The 18,033-nt window shown below is 49.1% G+C and overlaps 1 protein-coding gene across 1 annotated transcript in view; it reads right to left on the minus strand.

The window, feature by feature from the left end:
• Positions 1-18,033, minus strand: part of WNK2 (WNK lysine deficient protein kinase 2) — a 125,933-nt gene that overhangs the window by 11,860 nt on the left and 96,040 nt on the right. The window contains exons 18-26 of the mRNA XM_054162111.1: positions 17,629-17,674; positions 16,119-16,238; positions 14,592-15,667; positions 13,183-13,255; positions 10,948-11,003; positions 10,185-10,870; positions 7,557-7,771; positions 5,231-5,446; positions 4,213-4,311 (exon numbers count right to left, since the gene is read on the minus strand). Of these exons, the coding sequence (XP_054018086.1) occupies positions 4,213-4,311; positions 5,231-5,446; positions 7,557-7,771; positions 10,185-10,870; positions 10,948-11,003; positions 13,183-13,255; positions 14,592-15,667; positions 16,119-16,238; positions 17,629-17,674 (2,587 nt within the window). The remainder of the gene's footprint in view (positions 1-4,212; positions 4,312-5,230; positions 5,447-7,556; positions 7,772-10,184; positions 10,871-10,947; positions 11,004-13,182; positions 13,256-14,591; positions 15,668-16,118; positions 16,239-17,628; positions 17,675-18,033) is intronic.

Below are 18,033 nucleotides of genomic sequence, written 5' to 3' on the forward strand. Positions count from 1 at the left end.
GATTTTCTTATGATTTCATATAGTTTAGTGAGGCTTCTATTCCAGGAGCATCAGAAGGACACGACTACAGTAATGTCTTATGCAAGCACGACCGAGTTCAGTCTCTCATCTCAAAGCCTAGAGCACAAATACAAGACATTTACTAGTCGACCGTCTGCAGCGTAGTTTGAAATGCCTTCCACTCTTTCCGCTCAGATATACCTTACCTTGCCTGTCTCAAAGTTAGCTAGCAACTCCCATGATGGAAACAGGAGCAGCAGTAACACGGGAATGCTCTTTTCCTACCTATCCCCCAGCAGCTACAGGCAGAATTCAGCACAATTTGTACGCAAATGAAAAGCAATTGCCTTCGAAAAACAAAAGCGGGCAGCTGACTACGGGGTGGGGGGGGTGTACGTGCTCCAGTGCCTGTCAAAAAGCTTAATTACCAACCCTTCTGCTTCCTGAAAACCCAGGCACAAGTTCACGTGCACCCTGGGTGCCAACTCACTCCTGGGGAAGCGACAGCAAACAGCGACAGATATCCACAAATAGCCACGTGTGTGGAGCTGCTTTTAGGAAGGTATTAGAGGAGAGTCAATCACCAAGGACAGAGCTGTTTTCTCCTAGCACTATCACTCCTGTATGCTGCTTGGGAGATGAGAAACATCACCTGAGTAGAGATACTGCCTGAAGCAGGGACTGACAGCCCTGGGCTTCAACTGCCATTAAATTTAAATTCGATTAAAAATGCACTGGGCAAAGCTAATTCACCAGATTAATTAACTGCATTACTCCTACAAGCAAGGTGTTCAATAGCTGTAAGCTTAAGGAGATGAATCATCATTAAGATCTCATCTCGGTTCCAGATTTTTGATCTGAGAAATTAAGTGTCATACAGGACATAAAAAACAGCTACCCTGTCCCATATGTGCACCCTGACAAGTGCCAGAAAACCTGAAAGCTACAGTAAACAATGAAATGGCAAGAAGCTGTCAGACCACTTCCATAAGCACACCTGCACATGCAATGTATTAATGGCTGAGCTTGGCAAAAGCCACTCACTCTACACAAGATTACAATTCTGAGCCAGGAGCTGGTGAACATTCCACTCACAAGCTACACAAACTCTTCCCTCAGACGCCCTTGCAATTTAATCCAGGGAATGAGCTCAGGCTACAGTGATGCTGAAGCCCAAGGAAAATCCTTTATTCCACAAACAGTACAAAGGAAAAGTGAATACTGGACATAAAATCATAGAAACCTTTCAGTTGGAAAAGACCCTTAAGATCATCATCAAGTCCAACCATTGCCTAAGTCCCAGGGAACAGATCAAACCCAGATCTCGCAGAACACAGTGAATTGTGTTCGAGTTTGATGGAGCCTGTAAGCAGGGCAAGACACTGGGCCAAACTCTCACCATCTCTCTTTAACAACATGCTGCTGCTTTGCCTGCTGATAGAGTCCTTGCCTCTCACTGGAAGAGTCAAGCTCCCCAAAGGGCTGGTTTGCCTTCAGCAAACACAGATTCAGAGTAGTTCTGAAAATCCAGCACAACTTTTCCCAACAGCTCTCAAACAAGCGAGAAATCCTAGGGAAACCTCCACTCGTGGCACAGACTCAGGACCCTGAGCGGTGGGGGCATGGCACCGAGTGGCCTGCACTGGGCTGGCACCTCCCAGCCCCACAGGGCTCTCTCACTGCCTGTCTCTAGCACTTGCTCCTCCTGCTCAGGCATGCAGCAAAGATCATAGAACTACAGAATGGTTTAGGTTGGAAGGGACCCTAAAGATCACTTAGTTCCAAGCCCTCTGCCACGGGCAGGGACACCCAGCAGCCGAGGCTGCTCAAAGCCTTGTCTAACCTGGTGAGATGCAGATGTGTTCAGCACTTAATCTGAGCATGTGGCTCTGCCTGCATCACCCCACAGTCCTTGCAGAGGGGATGCAGCACAGGCCAGCTGCATTCACATCACCATCAGCATTTAGCACTGTTTTTCCTGTGGCGCATAGTCACGGCTGCTCTGTATAGCAGCTTGAGAGAACCACCAGCTGAACATCCTTCCAGCAGCAGTCCCAGCCCAGCTGCCCTTAGGGAACAATGGGGCCACATGCAGCCCCATCTTCACCCCTCCGCAGGCACACTACCAACCAGCTGGACCCACTGGGGAAACCAGCTGAAATAACCTCCAAAACCTACAAGCAATTCAGCTGTGGAGCACGGCCTAGCAACTCAAGCAACAGGCTGGATGTGAAACCAAGCAGCAGTGACTTTGGATGGCTGTGTCAAGGTTAAGTGCCTGCAGATCAGTCCACCTCCTGGCATGACTCAGAAACGGGGGAGTGCAAATCTCCTCTCCGAACACAGTGCCCAGAAGAAGCCAAGAAGAGAGCATATGGGCTGAGAACAGAAAGCAATTAGTCGTGCTGAGTTCTTTAGCGTTGGGCAGCTTCACCACTTGAAGGGTTTACATCTTCCCTTGGTTTCAGTGTCCATGCTCCCAGCCTGGTTTTTGCATCGCTCTGAATAGCAGTTCTGTGAAAGACTAATGAAACGACTTCTGGGAATTACACGTGCAGAGGAAGGAACTACTGGGGCCCTTAGCATGCCAAAGGGGGAAATCTGTCAACTGAGAGTTCCCCCTCCAAGTTCTCAGAAAAGGAAAGGAAAAAAAATCCCTGGGTGCAAAATTGTCTCAGGACTTCAAGAGTGGTTAAAAACTTGCATGATAAAAACTCAGTACGCCGAGCAGGGAGCAGCAGCTTTCAAGAACCTGAGTGCTTGGACTTCTAGGGCCCTCTGACCAAAAGGAAAAAAAAAAATCAAGAGGATTTTATAAAATACTGTTTGTTCATCAGATTGGGAGCAGTGTGTTTTGAGTGGCCTGGTGTGCCTTTGGTCTGTACCACTGGGATAATGCTGAGCAAGGCAGAACTCCCACGGGAGATCCAGTCTCAATGCAAATGAACAGTCTGGTAACCAAACATCTTCTCAAGAACACTCTCAGCCTTCCTAAGGCTGTATGCAAGTGGCCTATAGTACCTGTTCAGCACAACATATCTTTATTGTACAAGCAAAATCTGTTTGCCTAAAAAGCAGCGTATGCATGATTGAGTGGGGAAAAATAAAAGAGAGTCCTAATTGTTCAATTTCATAGCTTGGTATCGATTGGTGGAATTGCCAATTACTTTAGGAGTCATACAAATACGGTACAAAAATATAGCAGGTGCACAATGGTTGGACACACAAAAAAATTCCTGGATCCCAGCAATCCATTTCCAAGGATCAGCTGAAAAATCTGATATAGCTTTTGTTACTGATTTATGCTTTGATGAACTGCTAATTGACTTCATCTCTGAGGTCACATAAGGTCATAAGAAAATAAGCTGAGTAAAGTGCTTCAGCCAGCTCAGCTTACACACACAACAAAAATGGATGGCACTCTCCCTGGGAGTAACCAGATCTCCCTGCTGCTTGTGAGCACAGAAAAATCTCTCAGCTGGGGTAATTGAAGTGGATGCCCGGGGAAAAGCCCCACCTAGGAGATAGGTTTTGGAAGAACTAGCTGGAGCACTGTTTCCTCAGCATTTCCACATGCAAAGAGCAGGGGGGGGGGGGGGGGAAAAATCAAAGAAAAACAGAGTGGATATAAATAGTACTGTATATCGTGTTAATACAGCCCTTGGATGGAAGTTATACCCTTCAGTGACCTTCTAGTATTGTATCAGCTTGCTACATGCATGTCTTCAGAGTCCAAACATGTGTGAAAGAGACCATTCGTCTAGAGAAGGGTGGGTTTCGTTTTGTTGCCGCTGGAGCTGGGACAGCAGACAAGGTCTATTTGCCACATCGCAAATAAAGTTAACTTCAACATAAAGCACAAAGTACAGATGCTTTGGTAAGTCCAGGATAAAATTTTACCATAAGGCTAATAATAATAATAAATGATGAGATCTTCCACACATGCTTTTGGTGCCCAGGCATGAGCCAAAAGCAGTGCAAAAAAAAAAGCTTCCGTATGGCAAATGAAATCGTAACTGAGGTGTGGGGATGAGGGTTACTCAAAAGAACGAGGCAACAAAAGAAAGAAAAGATGGGTCAGAAAAAAGGGGCATCCTGCCAAACATGTCAGAGATATATAACACATGGGATTGGAAAAGGGAGGGGGGGCGGGGAGGGAGGGGGCTAAAAGAAAGATGGACTGTGATAAAATACAAAAGAACAAATACAAACAGATGGACAAAGACACAGGTCCACTGAGGAATCTGGTACGAGGTTTGCTACTAGATTTATAGGTCACTCTCTCAGACGTTTGGTGGAAAACCGTCCAGCCTGCAAATGAATATAAAGGGAAGAAAACAAAGACACTTATAAAGTACAAGTAGCTGTGATCAGATGTCCTATACCATCAGTCAAATCAGCTTTGTCAGTTAAACATCCACACCTCCATTTTAACTTTGCCAAGAGGAGTAAGTTCATTGACCATACACAAAGGATGTAATAACAGCAGAAGAGAACAGATAGGTATTTTGCAGATTAGTTTGGCAGGATGTGCAATGAGAGGAAGGTATTTTAATCATCGTTATAACTTCCACTATGCATGGCAACAAGGTCAGTCAAAGCCTACGGAGCTGTGCAATACACAGAGGCACCAGAGGTCGGGACTGGGGAACACAGCCAATCTACAGCCATTTAGCTGGGACTCCCAGGCCCACACAGAATTAACTCCTTAGATAAAGGAAACAGGGGTTGCTTCTTGGGGGGTTCTTTTTTTTTTTTCCCTTTGCTTTTTCTCGCCCCCAGCCCCCAGCCCAGGATGGTTTGGTAGTTTATAGTGAGGAACTCTGGGTCTACCAGCAGCATGGGGCTAGAAAGCAAGCCCCAAATGCAGTCCAGGAGACAATCTGATATCCCTCCATTTGGTTTTTCTCTTTTTTCCTAAGAAATCTCAGGCAGACTCCAGAAGAGGTTTTAGTATAAAGCCACTGCTGGCAAAAGTAAAAGGTCTTTCCCTCCTAGCAATTAGCATCCCTTCTTGGGTGTTGACTCAACACCTGCTAAGACAATTTACTTTTGTTCTTCTGACAACAGTGCAAGGATCTCTTTAAAGATAAGGCAGTAATTTGGATTGTCAAAGGCTCCTACATCCCTAGAAGTGAAATCCACTCCTAAGAAGTTCAAGCACAGGGGAAGTGAGCTAATTCCAGCATGTGCTGGAAGACTTCTCCAACAGCTGGTAGTTAAAAATCACCTTGGCCAGAGCTTGCGTTCACATCACCTCCTTCGGGGCCTAGGCCGGAGCAGATGTCAGAAGACAAGGAGGCTTTGACAGAGCAGGGCTGCTGCGTCTGCACAGCCTTCCCGAAGCTGGCCGAGGCAGGGGACGCTACTGCTGCTGCTTCGGGGGATCCAGGCTGAGCTTTAGCTGTTTCTTTCTGGGGTGAGTCTTTAGAATCTGAGAGATTACCTGCAAGAGCAAATAAACAACAGGCATGCAATGGCAGAAGCTAGGAAACCAGGGAGCCCAAGGGAGCCCAAGGGAGCCCAAGGGAGCCCAAGGGAGCCCAAGGGAGCCCAAGGGAGCCCAAGGGAGCCCAAGGGAGCCCAAGGGAGCCCAAGGGAGCCCAAGGGAGCCCAAGGGCCTGTCTCCAAACAACGGTCGCTGTGGCTGCCAGACGAGCCACAGCCTGCAGCTCTGCAGCACTGGACACAACACAGACTCCACAGCCAGCCTGCACCTCAATATCAGCTGCACAGGCTGATCTCCTTTCTCCAAGAAGATTATAGAGGAGGTTTGATTTTTGGACTAGATGTTCTCCAGAGGTCCCTCCCAACCCCTACTGTTCTGTGCCTCTGATTTTTGCAGTTTCTTGTTCTGCATTTCCAGAGAGGCTGGAGTTAGGAGCTCACGTGCTCACTACTGAAAGAAAGTGAGGGCTGCAGAAGTGCCTGAGTAGGAGGGAGGCACAGAGTGACTGAACAGAACACGTAGGTTTGCTCTCAACGTGAAAGGTGAAAGCAAGCAAATGGAGAGAAACAAAAAGCTGCTGCAAAGACATGAGGAACATTTTATTTATAGCTATCTATAGATAGATCCAGGTCTGTACATAAATATCTGTCCTGTAGATTTATCTGCATGGCTGTGTCAGGTGAAGAGACTTTACCACCAGCATACCTTTGGAAGCATTTGTTACATGGATTTATCAGCAAAAGCAGCTAAAAGTGGAAATGATAATCACACCAGCAACTGTGTCAGAAACTGCCTGCCCTTGATCCCTAAGAAAGGACCTAGAGAAGCCCAACCATCAGGAATCTACATAGTCACGGTTGAGAAGGCTCAGGCATGAATACAGGCAGTAAAAATGATGTGGACTTTACACAGTGCCTCAAAAAACTGGACAATGACACAGAAGAAATGAAAGCAAATGTCCACCCCAGTGGCAGCCTGCCTGCTGAGCAGGTTTCTGCTCTCTAACTGAAGGTGGGGGAAAGAACTGGGACATTTTATGCATAAATGAGCTTAAATTCTTTGGCCTAGGGTAGCACACTGATATGAGCCAACATCAACGAATGGAGACAGATATGGGGTTTGTGCACTGAGACTGAGGGGAAAATGGCCAGGGAGAAGCCAAGAACAACCTGGGAAATGAGCAGAGCAAGGATAACAGACATGCAGGTAACTCATCACATGGAAGCAGGTAAAGCCTGTTCACATCAGCCAAGCTCCAGAGGGGAATGCATCCATTGCTCTAGTTACTGAATGTCTTGCCTCTGAATCTTTGCCTTTCCTATCTCAGCTGAAACCCCTAACTAAAAGCAAACCCCACCCAAACACTTTGTCTATCGTTAAGATCGTTGCAAGGAAATTCGAAGCAGGCCTACGGTGCAGTGCCTTTGCAAATCAGCTACTAGGTTTGAAAGACAGGGTTAGTGCTGGAATTGCTGCTTCTTCCCTGGAAACCAGCAGCAACTGGAAGGCAAAATGTTCATATACTACTCCACATTTTGCTGAAGAAATAGGTACTGGGATACATCAGCACTCCCAGCTGGATTATATCTTTCTACAGACTGCACTAGGGTCTGAACAATCCCAAACCACTTCAGCTAGCCAAAGCATCCATCAGTTTTGTAACTGTTTATACCTCCCATCCTTTGGGGGGAGCAAATGCAATCCAGTCATATTTATATGGCATCTTGTAGGAAAACATAAACCACCACAAGAAGATACAGCACCTAATCAGTAGAGGATAGCAGCACCTCAGAAGTGAATACAAACATCAATAAATTGCACTGGGAGAAGGGATGAGAAAACGCAACCAGGCTGTATTCCAAACTGAAGTGGAACCTTGCTTGTCTGCCAGGCACTGTAACTGCTGCAGAGGAGGTATGGATGGTTCAGCACTGGGCAGCTGCAGCGTGCCTGTGTCACTTCAAAGCCAGTTTGCAGTAGGCAAACCTGAGTCAGGATATCAAACCCAACTCAAACCCAGAGCCTTTCCAGCATTCCCTGCTCCTACGCAGCATAACCCTAACTGACACAAGCAACAGGAGTACAGAAAGCAGCCCAGTGTACCTACTTGTGCTTGATGTTCCACTCCTGAGCTGTTGGACCAGAGGGTTTAAGAGTTTTCCACCTTTCAACTTATTTTTGCTGGTTCTTCGGCGCCGGCCGCTCGGCGGGGCCGAGTGCAGGAAGCCCAGGTTGGGAGGGAGAGGCTTCCCCAGCCGAATGTACAGCGCCTCAATCTCGTTCTTCTGCTGAGTCTGAAGCTCAGCAATTTCTTTCATATGCCTAGACACAAAAACAAAGCATTCTGCAGGTGATGTATTTGATAGAGCATCACATCACATTACGGAAAAAAACAAGAGACACAGAAGAGTCTTTGGTTATCAAACAATCCAACGCTCCCCCAAAAGCTCGTGAAGTTGTACCAATCTGCTTGGCAGATGTGGTGACTGACGTCTCAAACACTCATTTTAAGATAGAATCCCAGACAGTTAAAGTGTAAAAACCCCTGCTTTTGAGAGGAGATCTGTCTGCAACTCCAATCTACTTCAGAATTCCTCTCTGCAAATCAGTGGCTTCAAAAAAGTTACCTCTTGAGGCATATGCATCAGTCTGAGGTTTTATGTGATGAAAAGCAGAAGTGCTTTCCATAAAGCCCCCATTAGCACATGAGTCATTACCTCATTAGTGATGCCATCGAGTCAGGGCAAAGGTTTTGTGTTAGCGCAGTTGTGTTTGAAAAGGCTGCACCACCTGTGCTCAGTAACACCATTACAGCTCCACACAGCTCCCAATGCTGTGGTTAAACCACATGGAACGCTGCCATTTACCCATCAGCTGCCACAAAGAGAGAAAATGCTTGAAGGTAAAGAAGCTAACTCTCAGGACTGCTGGCACAGGCTCACCCAGCCTCCTGCCAAGGCTGGACTGGTGACTTCATGTGAGATCTGATGGAGGCAAAGCAAGGGGCTGACCTGCCTAACAGGTAGAGTCGCAGAACTGTTTTAGCCGGACAAGCCCTTTAAGGTCATTGAATCCAACCATTCCCTAACCCTGCCAAGTATGGTGCTAAACCATGGCCCTCAGCACCACATCTGTGTCTTTGAAACACCTCCAGGGATGGGGGTCCAACCACCTCCATGGGCAGCCTGTTCTGGTGTGAGAACCCTTTCAGTCAATAAGTTTCTTCTAATGTCAAACCTACACCTCCCCTGTGGCAAGTTGAGGCCATTTTCTCTTGTCCTGTCCCTTGTTACTAGGGAGAAGAGACCAATCCCTGCCTCACTCTAACCTCCCTCAGGTTTTCCCCAGCCTAAACATTACCAGTTCCCCTAGAAGGCCTGTTGTCCAGAACCATCACCAGCTTCACTGCCCTTCTCTGGACCTGCTCCAGCAACTCAAGGTCCTTGCAGCAAGGGCCCCAAAACTGAACCCAGTACCCAAGGCATGGCCTCACCAGTGCCCAGTCCAGGGGGACAATCACTTCCCTGCTCCTGCTGGCCACACTATTGCTGATCCAGGCCAGGATGCTGGTGGCCTTTTTGGCCACCTAAGCACACACTGACTCCAATTCAGCTGGCTGCTGATCCACATCCCTACTGGGCAGTTGCCAGCCACTCTTGCACAAGCCTGGAGCATTCATGGGGTTGTTGTGACCCAAGTGCAGGAGCTGGCCCGTGGCCTTGTGAAATCTCATGCAATACTAGCTCAGACAGTAGCTTATCTACTGTAAGAAAGAGTCTGTGAATAGGGGTGGGTCTGTAGACCTGATAGTCTAAGGCAGCCTTGCAAAGAAGGGTGTGAAGAGAACACTGCAGCAGCTGTCCTTGCAGCCAGGCAGGTTATTTTATGCCGTCTTAAGTAATGTCCACACAGAAACCTGCTCTCACACACACTGTGGGTGCCACTGCTTGCTACCATGGCAACGTGGCTATTCAGTAGGAAACTGGACATGGCAGCAGGAATGTTGTTACTGAGTTGTTCTTCTAGATGGAATTGACAGAATGATGCACAAAAGGATAGGGCACGACAGGGGGGAATGTCCTGGCAACGCCTACTTTGAACCACTTTACCCATTCCAGCTCAGAAAACCACCCATGTGCTCATCTGTGCCAGGTTATACCCATCCTGGAGGGGGCTGAAAAGAACCCAGTCCCCAAGTGGACAAAAGAAACCTGATCCAGCTGGGCAGAGAGAGAGATTTGGTTTTCCCCCTCCCAGGACAAGGGGTTCCCTGGGTCAAAGGTCTATTCCACTTCCTCCTCCTGTCCAGCAAAGCTTATTTAAGTGGGGCCATTTTCTTGGATCATTCTCTTTCCCTTGCACATCGACTGCTCCACAGACCTCTCGGGAATCCAATGCCAGCTGGGCCTGGGTTTGTATGTTTTTCTATTTACCCTTTTCCTTATACCTTTGTAACTTTCCCTGTTCCTCAAAGGCTGCATATACTTTGCTGAAAATTTACCCTTTTACTTCCAATTGATTCCAGACCATTTCTTTCGCGATTTTTAACTCTCCTTTCTCCTCCCTGATTCACTTTTACCTTACTGGGAAAAAAAGGGAGAGAGGAGACAAGCCAAATCTGTTCCCTTTGGGCTTTGGGACTCTGGGGAGAGGTTCAGCTACAACATCATCGTGTGTGGAGGAGCTGCCCGGGCCCCAGCAGCACCCCACAGCACTGCTGCCAATCCTGACGTACTTCTCTCTCAGGTTTTGCAGTTCCTTCTTCATGTCCGCGTCCTCGAACTCCGAGTCGTTGTCGCTGCTCATGTAGGACGACTGGGAGTGGAAGGAGGTGATGTTGATGGTGGGGATCTTGGCGGCCGGGCCGCCGGGCGGCTCGGGCGCCGCCGTGCCGGCTTTGCCGGACCTCTGCAGGAAGGCAGCTGCCTTCTTAATCAAGTCCGTGGCCACACTGCTGCTTGGGGGGGACAGCTGGGCAGCAGCGGCCGGCTGCCGGCGGAAGGGCTCCTCCGCAGAGTCACTTGAAGCCTGGTCGCAGAGGACGTCCACAGAGGAGGCTGTCTGCACCCTCCGGACAGCTGTCTTCAGGTCGGGGCTGGAGGGCAGCTCATCCAAGTAGACGTCCGGGGGCGCTGAGAACCGCAAGCAGTGCGGCGCTGTTAAAGTCAACTCATCCTGCGTGCTGATCACTGAAAACCTGCCAATAGTTTTGGCTGGGGTTCCGCTCTCATGAGTTTGAGCCTGTTTTCCATAGGAACCAGAGTCTAGAGAGTCATTCCTCTGAAGGTTATTTATCACCCCATCTGCTGTAGGTGTCTGCATCGCATTATCTGTGCGTGCAGACGAAGTCACAGTCTCTGCCTTCTCGCTCCTTTTAGAACTTCCCATCTGCTGAGTGATGCTTGGCAACGTAGGTGCAACCTGAAGGAAATAATGGAGATTAGTTTTGAAAGGAACTGTAGCAATCAAGCATAAAACTACTCCTAGTTTCTGGTTACCTGAAGGAGGCCTTTAGTTGTAGCAGCAGGAGCTGAAGTGATGCTTGCAGCAGAACCTGGTTTACAAGTTGGAAATAGAAATTAAAATTCATGTCTGGAATGCTGTAGTATAATAAAAGTCAACATCTTAACTGTGATAAATGGAAACATGATGAAGTGGAGCACTAAAGAATAATGTAAATAGTCTCTGTAATACAGGATCTAGAATCATAGAATCACTTTGCTTGGGAGAGACCTTTAAGCTCATCAAGTCCAACCATTAACCCAGCACTGCCCGGTCACCACTGAACCACATCCCTCAGCACCACACCTGTTTAGCTTTAAGTCTTTCCAGAGATGGGGACTTCACCACTGCCCTGGGCAGCTTGATCCAGGGCCTGACAACCCCCTTGGGGAAGAAGTTGTCCAACCTAAACCTTCCTTGGAGCAACTTGAGGCCATTCCACCTTGTCCTATCATGAATGCAGAAGGCAGTATAAAATGCATGAAGGCAGCCTATTGTTTTGGGGAATTTCATTACAACATAGAATATTTCTAAGGAGAGATGTGCAAGCAGAATGAAACCTGTATGGTACAGGAGGTCTGCATTACTGCAGTGTTCTTGGTGTCTTGAAAATGCAAGTACCTTCAGCTGTTCTTGTGTACAAAGTGCTGCAGGAGACCATACAGGGACTGGTATTGCACACCCTTTATTTGATGGTGACAGCAACAATTCAAAGTGCCCAAAATGATGCTAAATGCACAGTGCTGGAAGGGGAAATTCTAAGCTCAAAAGATGGCCACTTGGATCACATGAGAAGAGAAACAGTGGTGGCAGTAAGCAAGACTTGATCATTTCACACCCTGGAGACTGGGTTTGAAGCTAAACCACTAACGGCAAAGCCTTCCAGAAAGCTGCTTTCTTGTGGCACACTGTGCAGAGTGAACAGAAGGCAGAAATCTGTCACATCACAGTTCTGAGTTGGTGAAATGCATCGCTGCTTGGTGGTATCCAAGATACACTCATTTTACTAGAATGCTGTGTTCCACCTGCACATTCTCATCCGCAGCAAGGCACGTCAGTGCAGGCCACCCAAAGCTCTCTCCTCTCACACCAGCCTCAAAGCAGTGCACAGTCTGTGTCCACCAGGACCAGAATGATCCATGTTGGCACACAAACCTAGTAGCCAGCTTTGCCACAACAATATTCAAAGAATATACAAGTCCTGCTCAAGCCCACCCATGACAGCAGGAGCAGTTTTGGGTTTCCCAGCCACTCAAACTTCCCATGACCTGCAAGACAGGTAAATGGGGAGTGCTAAATACCCAGCTTCTTATTATGGCTCCTGCTATGTTATTCCAGAAAGTGCTGCAGAAGCTACAAGTGCCTCAAGAGAAGTGCTCTTTACTAGTTCTTTGTGGGACTTCTTCAAATGATTAGGGCAGTGGAACATCTTCCTTAGGAGGAGAGCCTGAGGGAGCTGAGGGCTCTGTAGCTTGGAGAGCAGGAGCCTGAGAGGTGACCTCATTCATGTGGATAAAGATGTGCAGGGTGAGTGCCCAGAGGATGGAGCCAGGCTCTGCTGGGTGATGCCCAATGCCAGCACAAGGGGCAGTGGGGGAAGCTGAGGCAGAGGAAGTGCCATGGAAACAGGAAGAAAGATTTCTTCCCTGTGAGGGTGACAGAGCCCTGGCACAGGCTGCCCAGGGGGGTTGTGGAGTCTCCCTCTCTGGAGATACTCAAGACCTGCCTGGATGTGTTCTTGTGAGATCTGCCCTGGGTGACCCTTCTCTGGCAGGGGGGTTGGGCTGGATGAGCTTTCAAGGTCCCTTCCAGCCCCTAACATTCTGTGAGTCTGTGAACACCTTGCAGGCTTCCCCCACAGGGGCTCTCCTCAACCATGTCATTTTTGTCACTGTGTGCTGATGAAATCCAGGAAATCCAAGGGACTTTCTGTTTGGACCTTCTAAGGGCCCTGGAAATTTCTGATTGGGAAGGCAGCCTTCTGTGTGCATACCCCATACCTCCAGCAGAGACATGTGGTATGTACTGATGGTTCAAATAGATCCACCTGTGAGGCAACTGCTTTGCAGGAGGCTGGACACAAGTGAGGTTTCATATTCATTATATTACAAACAGGATCAGAACAGCCTTTTGCTGGGCACTGCCCTGCAGCTAACTAGAAGGGAAGGTGGAGAGGAGGACCAGGTTCTAGCACATCCATCACTGCCATTCATCACTGAAAGGAGCATTACCTTTTCTGCTTGCTGACCCACCTCTTGCTTCTGAGGGATGAGCACTCATGCCAGTGACCTCCGATGGTTCAAACTTTCAACACAAAGAGAAAAGAAAAAGGACTTTAGTCTCACACACAAAGCAGAGGCAACACATTCTCCTTCCCTTTCTCCCTCTCTGCCCTCACACTATTGTGGAACACAACCACACCTCTGTGGAGGTGGCCTTCTAGCCTTTCCTTCAACTCCTCCATTCTTTTTTCCTCCCTTGGAAGAGAAAAAGCAGTGTCACAGAGGGAACTACAGCCTAAGCTGCTAAAGTTGGGCACTGGATTATCTGCATGTTCATTCTGGGGGGGTGTTCTGGTTTGCTTTTCCAGACTGCACGTTCTTCATCTGGATCTCTGTCTGCAGAAATTCTGGGTCTCTCCTTTCTTATTGGCACAGATTTTCACAGGGCAAAGACAGACATAACACCTCTCACACAGAGCGAACTTCCTCTGCTGCAGAGTCATTTATCCTTGCACACAGCATGCTCTCAAGAGTTACTCAAGTGCCGCCGTCTCTCCTGTAACACACAGCATCTTTCAAGCAGTTGGTACAGTTCATCCAGCTGACACTACCCGGAACAGCCTCATCCTTGCTAGTGGTGCTGCAATTATCTCCAGAAATGCTACTTTCCAAGATAGATATACGCTGATCTTCTAGCAGAAAGTGCTGCAAATCTGTTGAGTGTCATAAACTCGGGGTTTTATCTGAAAGAATGCAACACAGGTGCACAATCGAGACATGGAGTAGATAACAACCCAGACCACCTGCTCCAGCTTTCCTTAGAGGCTTCCCAGGGAAGTCTTGCTCTGCCAAGTTCAGAGGAAGACAAAAGAAATCATTACTGGAAGCAGAGCAAGCTTCTACCTACAGAGTTCCTTCCTTCAGCTGCAGCACTTGAAGAAAGCAAAAGCTCCTAAAGTGTTGCTGTCATTCAGGCTGGGATTCTAATCACTTAATAATTGATAGTGAAAAAATCATTCTGTTGAACTCCAACCACCCTACAGCCCTCACCTATTTCACACTGTGAAACTACAAACAAATGATCAAATTTCTGCCTGCTTTAGGAAAAGGATGCAAGAGGAGGAGAATGATGTGAGATACTGTGCCCCCTTGAAACCCTAAGGCGAGGTTTGGCTTTTACTAAGAAGCGTTTATGTAAAATGAGTCAGAGCGCACCTGACGGTAGCAGTTATAGAGGACTCGCAGGCTGGAAAGCAGTCAACAGACAAAAGGGTAATAAGAGCAGAAAGAGAGAATGTGTAGAGAAGCAAGGGATCTGTGTGTCCTACCACAGGCTCAATGGTTCCGAGCTCTGCTTTGGTGCTGTCCCTAACGGCTGGGTTTGGGGGTACGAGGGGCAGGGTCGCTGCTGGACTAACCAGTGCTGGGTGGGGTGAGATCTCGGATGGTATGAGTGGCGCCGGCTGGGCCTCGGCAGCAGCCTTCACCTCCTGGCTGGTATCTGCAACACTATGGCCTGCTTCTCTCAACTCCAACGCCAACGTGGGAACTTGGTCTTCAGCAAAAGGCGGCAAGTGAAACTCACTGTCGCCCTGTTCTAACGGGACAGAGGTGTCTGGAGTGCCTGCTGATGCAGAAGAAGTAGGAACGTATTCCTGGTAAAGTAAATTGCGCAATTTCTCATCAAGGCTTTTTATCGTGTTGTCGACGAAGTCCACCCTGGGTGGCCCCTCTCCGTCGGACTCGGCGGTGCTGGGCTGCTGCTGCTGCTGCTGCTGCTGCAGCAGGCCGATGCCCGCGCAGGCTGCGGGCTGCGCCTGGGGCAGCGTCGCCTGCTGCTGGGGGGTGGCCGCCGGCACCTGCGTAGGGCTCTGGAGCTGAGAGCCCGCCGGGGCGCGGGGCTCGGGCACGGCGGCCGCGGGGAAGGGCTGGCTGACGAAGGCGTGCTGCACCGCGCCGGGCGGGCCGGCCTCCGGCAGGTGAGGACCCTGCGCCGCGGGCTGCCGCTCCAGCACCACGGCGTCCGGGAGCGTAGGGAGCGGGCAGGGCTCCGGCGCCGGAGCCGGCGGCACCGCCTGGTGCGGCCCGACGCTGCAACACGCGATCTCCACCTCGGGCACGCAGCTGGCCTCGTCGGCCGGCGGCCGCTGCGGAGCGGGGGGAGCGGCGCAAGGCTCCTCCAGCACGGCAGCGCGGGGGGCGCCCGGCGGGGCGGGCAGCGCCGCCGCCAGCGGAGAAGGCTCCGCCCGGGTGCCGCCCGCGGCCGCCTGCTCCTGCGCGTTTGGAGCGCATCCCGGGAGTGCCGGAGCTGGGAACTCCACCTGGCTCGGTAAGCCGGCGGAAGGTGCTGCGGCAGGAGCTTGTGCCAGAGATGGAGAGGCTCCCATAGGGCTGTCACATACACCTGCTGGCAGGGGAAGCTGCTGAGCAGCTAGGACACCGGGCGGGTCTGTCACCACAGAGCTCGTCTGCTGCTCATCCGACTGCTCCAGGTCTAGGAAGAACACAAACATCAGGAAAACTTCACTGAGCCACAAGGGGATGGAAGTCACAGCAGAACCCCCTGGCCAGCTGCAGCGATAACCACAGCTTGCCATAACCCAATGGTGCTTCCAGTCAGATAATAACTGTTAAAGAAGATCAGTTAGAACCCAAAACTGCAGACTATGCAAAAGTATTTCACTGCAAGGACACTGCATATTAAACCAGCAGTGACTGCAGCTTCAGCTACCTAACAGCATAGAGCAGAGTCACAGCACAGACTTTCCCAAAACTCAAATATTCCTGGTGGTTCAACACCGGGAACACACTTAAAATCCACAAACTCACAACATTCATCTTTTTCTTCCACCAGCTAAATGAGGCGAAACAATCAAAACTAAGGTGAGAAGAGATGACACAGCACCTTCAGAGAAGGAAACATTTTCTATCAAGTTTGTCAATACCTGGCCCTTCCGACTGCTGCTGTGTGCTCTGAGGTACTGGAGGAGAAAATTCTGGCACATCAGTAGTGGGGTTCTCCATAACAGGACAGATAATAAACCACCTTTTCCCAGTATGCAGGACTAGAGATGAAAAGAAAAGCAAAATCAAAACCAAACATCATAGTTGCCATTCATTCCACATCATCTGACAAACTCCAGTCTTAAGTTTCATGTTTAAGAAGAAAAACTCTTCTAACAGTAGTAGCCAAGACGGAATCGGTGGCTCCCGATTTGATTCTCTGCATTTCCAGAAGCAAGACAGTGATGCCTCCTGATCCTACCACATAGAATCACAGAATGGTCTGGGCTGGAAGGGACCTCCAAAGCTCATCCAGTCCAACCCCTCTGCAGTCACCAAGGGCATCCTCCACTGGATCAGGTTGCCCAGAGCCCTGTCCAGCCTCGCCTTGAATATCTCCAGGCATGGGGCCTCAACCACCTCCCTGGGCAACCTGTGCCAGTGTTCCACCACCCTCCAGGTGTAGAACTTGTTCCTCACATCCAATCTCAATCTGCTCTGCTCTAGTTTGAAGCCATTGCCTCTTATTCTTGTATTCCCCTTCACACGTTTTAAGCTGCTTTGTATTCAAGTGTTAATACTTTTAGAAGGGTGATACTTATATACACAAAAATGTCATTAGCAGCACTGTGATGGTTTCCTCACAGTGAAAAATTTGTTCATTTTGTAGGGTTTATCCAGCTTAACTTTTCCACATTGGAAGCTTCTTAGTCCACATCTTATCTCACGTGTGAATGGCAAACCAGAACTATCCACACTTTGTAACTTTCATTAGTAGAAAGAGAAATGTTATGCTAAAAAAGGTGCACTGAGAAAATTAGGTGGTATTTACAGGCAACTAATAAACCAGATCCTTTGAGCAGAAAGTCTGATTTGGAATGTTCCCAGTTGCTGCACCTGTCAAAGAAGCCCTGATTCAGCCCTGTAAGCAGGGAGCACAGCGAGTACAATGCCACATGCAGCAAGAAGGATGTGGGAAATGCTTCCTTCCACAGTGGTTTTGGTTTCCCCACTAGCATGCTCAGAGAATCAAGGGCTGGTGCCCTTCCCTTCCACTTGCCTGTGAACCCCCTAAGATGTCATAGTGTTCATGGCCAAGACCTTCCCTGTAATACTGCAGCAGCTGAAGACCTCTGAGTTAGAGGTCTCCACTGTGTAACTAACACAAACAGTTCACTTTTCCTTGCAAGTGTAGTTAAAGTTGTGAAAACAATTTGCTTGCCTCACCTTCCTGACTTCACTGCTTGTGTGATTCAGGACATCCCCAAACACCCCCAGAGGTTAGAAGCACTCAGGTTAGACCTCCCACCTCCCAGGGGCCTCTCATCTTTCTAGATCTATTTCCAGTCTCCACTAACTGCTGGGTTTCTTGCTGACTCTAGCCAACTCCCGCAAAAACTCCTCACTGCCTTTGAAGCTTGAGGTGAAGTCTGGGTTCCAAGGCAGACTCACCATTCTGCTGATACACAGGTGTCTTCATTTGAGACTGCCGCTTCTCCTGTTACAAAACAAAAGCAAAACCAAAGTAACAGAAGAATTAGTTGCCTCCTGGCCTGGATCACAAACAGAGTAGGGCAGGGACCATGCCCCTATACCCCTGGTGAGGCCACAGCTTGAGTCCTGGGTTCAGTTCTGGGAGCCACAGCATAGGAAAGACATTGAGGGGCTGGAGGGTGTCCAGAGAAAGGCAGTGAGGTTGCTGAGGGGTTTGGAGGGCATCATGTGAGGAGCAGCTGAGGGAGCTGGGGGTGTTTAGTGTGGAGAAGAGGTGGCTGAGGGGAGACCTCATTGCTCTCTGCAGCTCCCTGAAAGGAGGTTGGACTGAGGGTGGTCTGGTCTCTTCTCCCAAGTAGCGAA

The sequence above is a fragment of the Dryobates pubescens genome, chromosome 1 (genome assembly GCF_014839835.1).
Source record: "Dryobates pubescens isolate bDryPub1 chromosome 1, bDryPub1.pri, whole genome shotgun sequence".
Lineage (NCBI taxonomy): Eukaryota > Metazoa > Chordata > Aves > Piciformes > Picidae > Dryobates > Dryobates pubescens.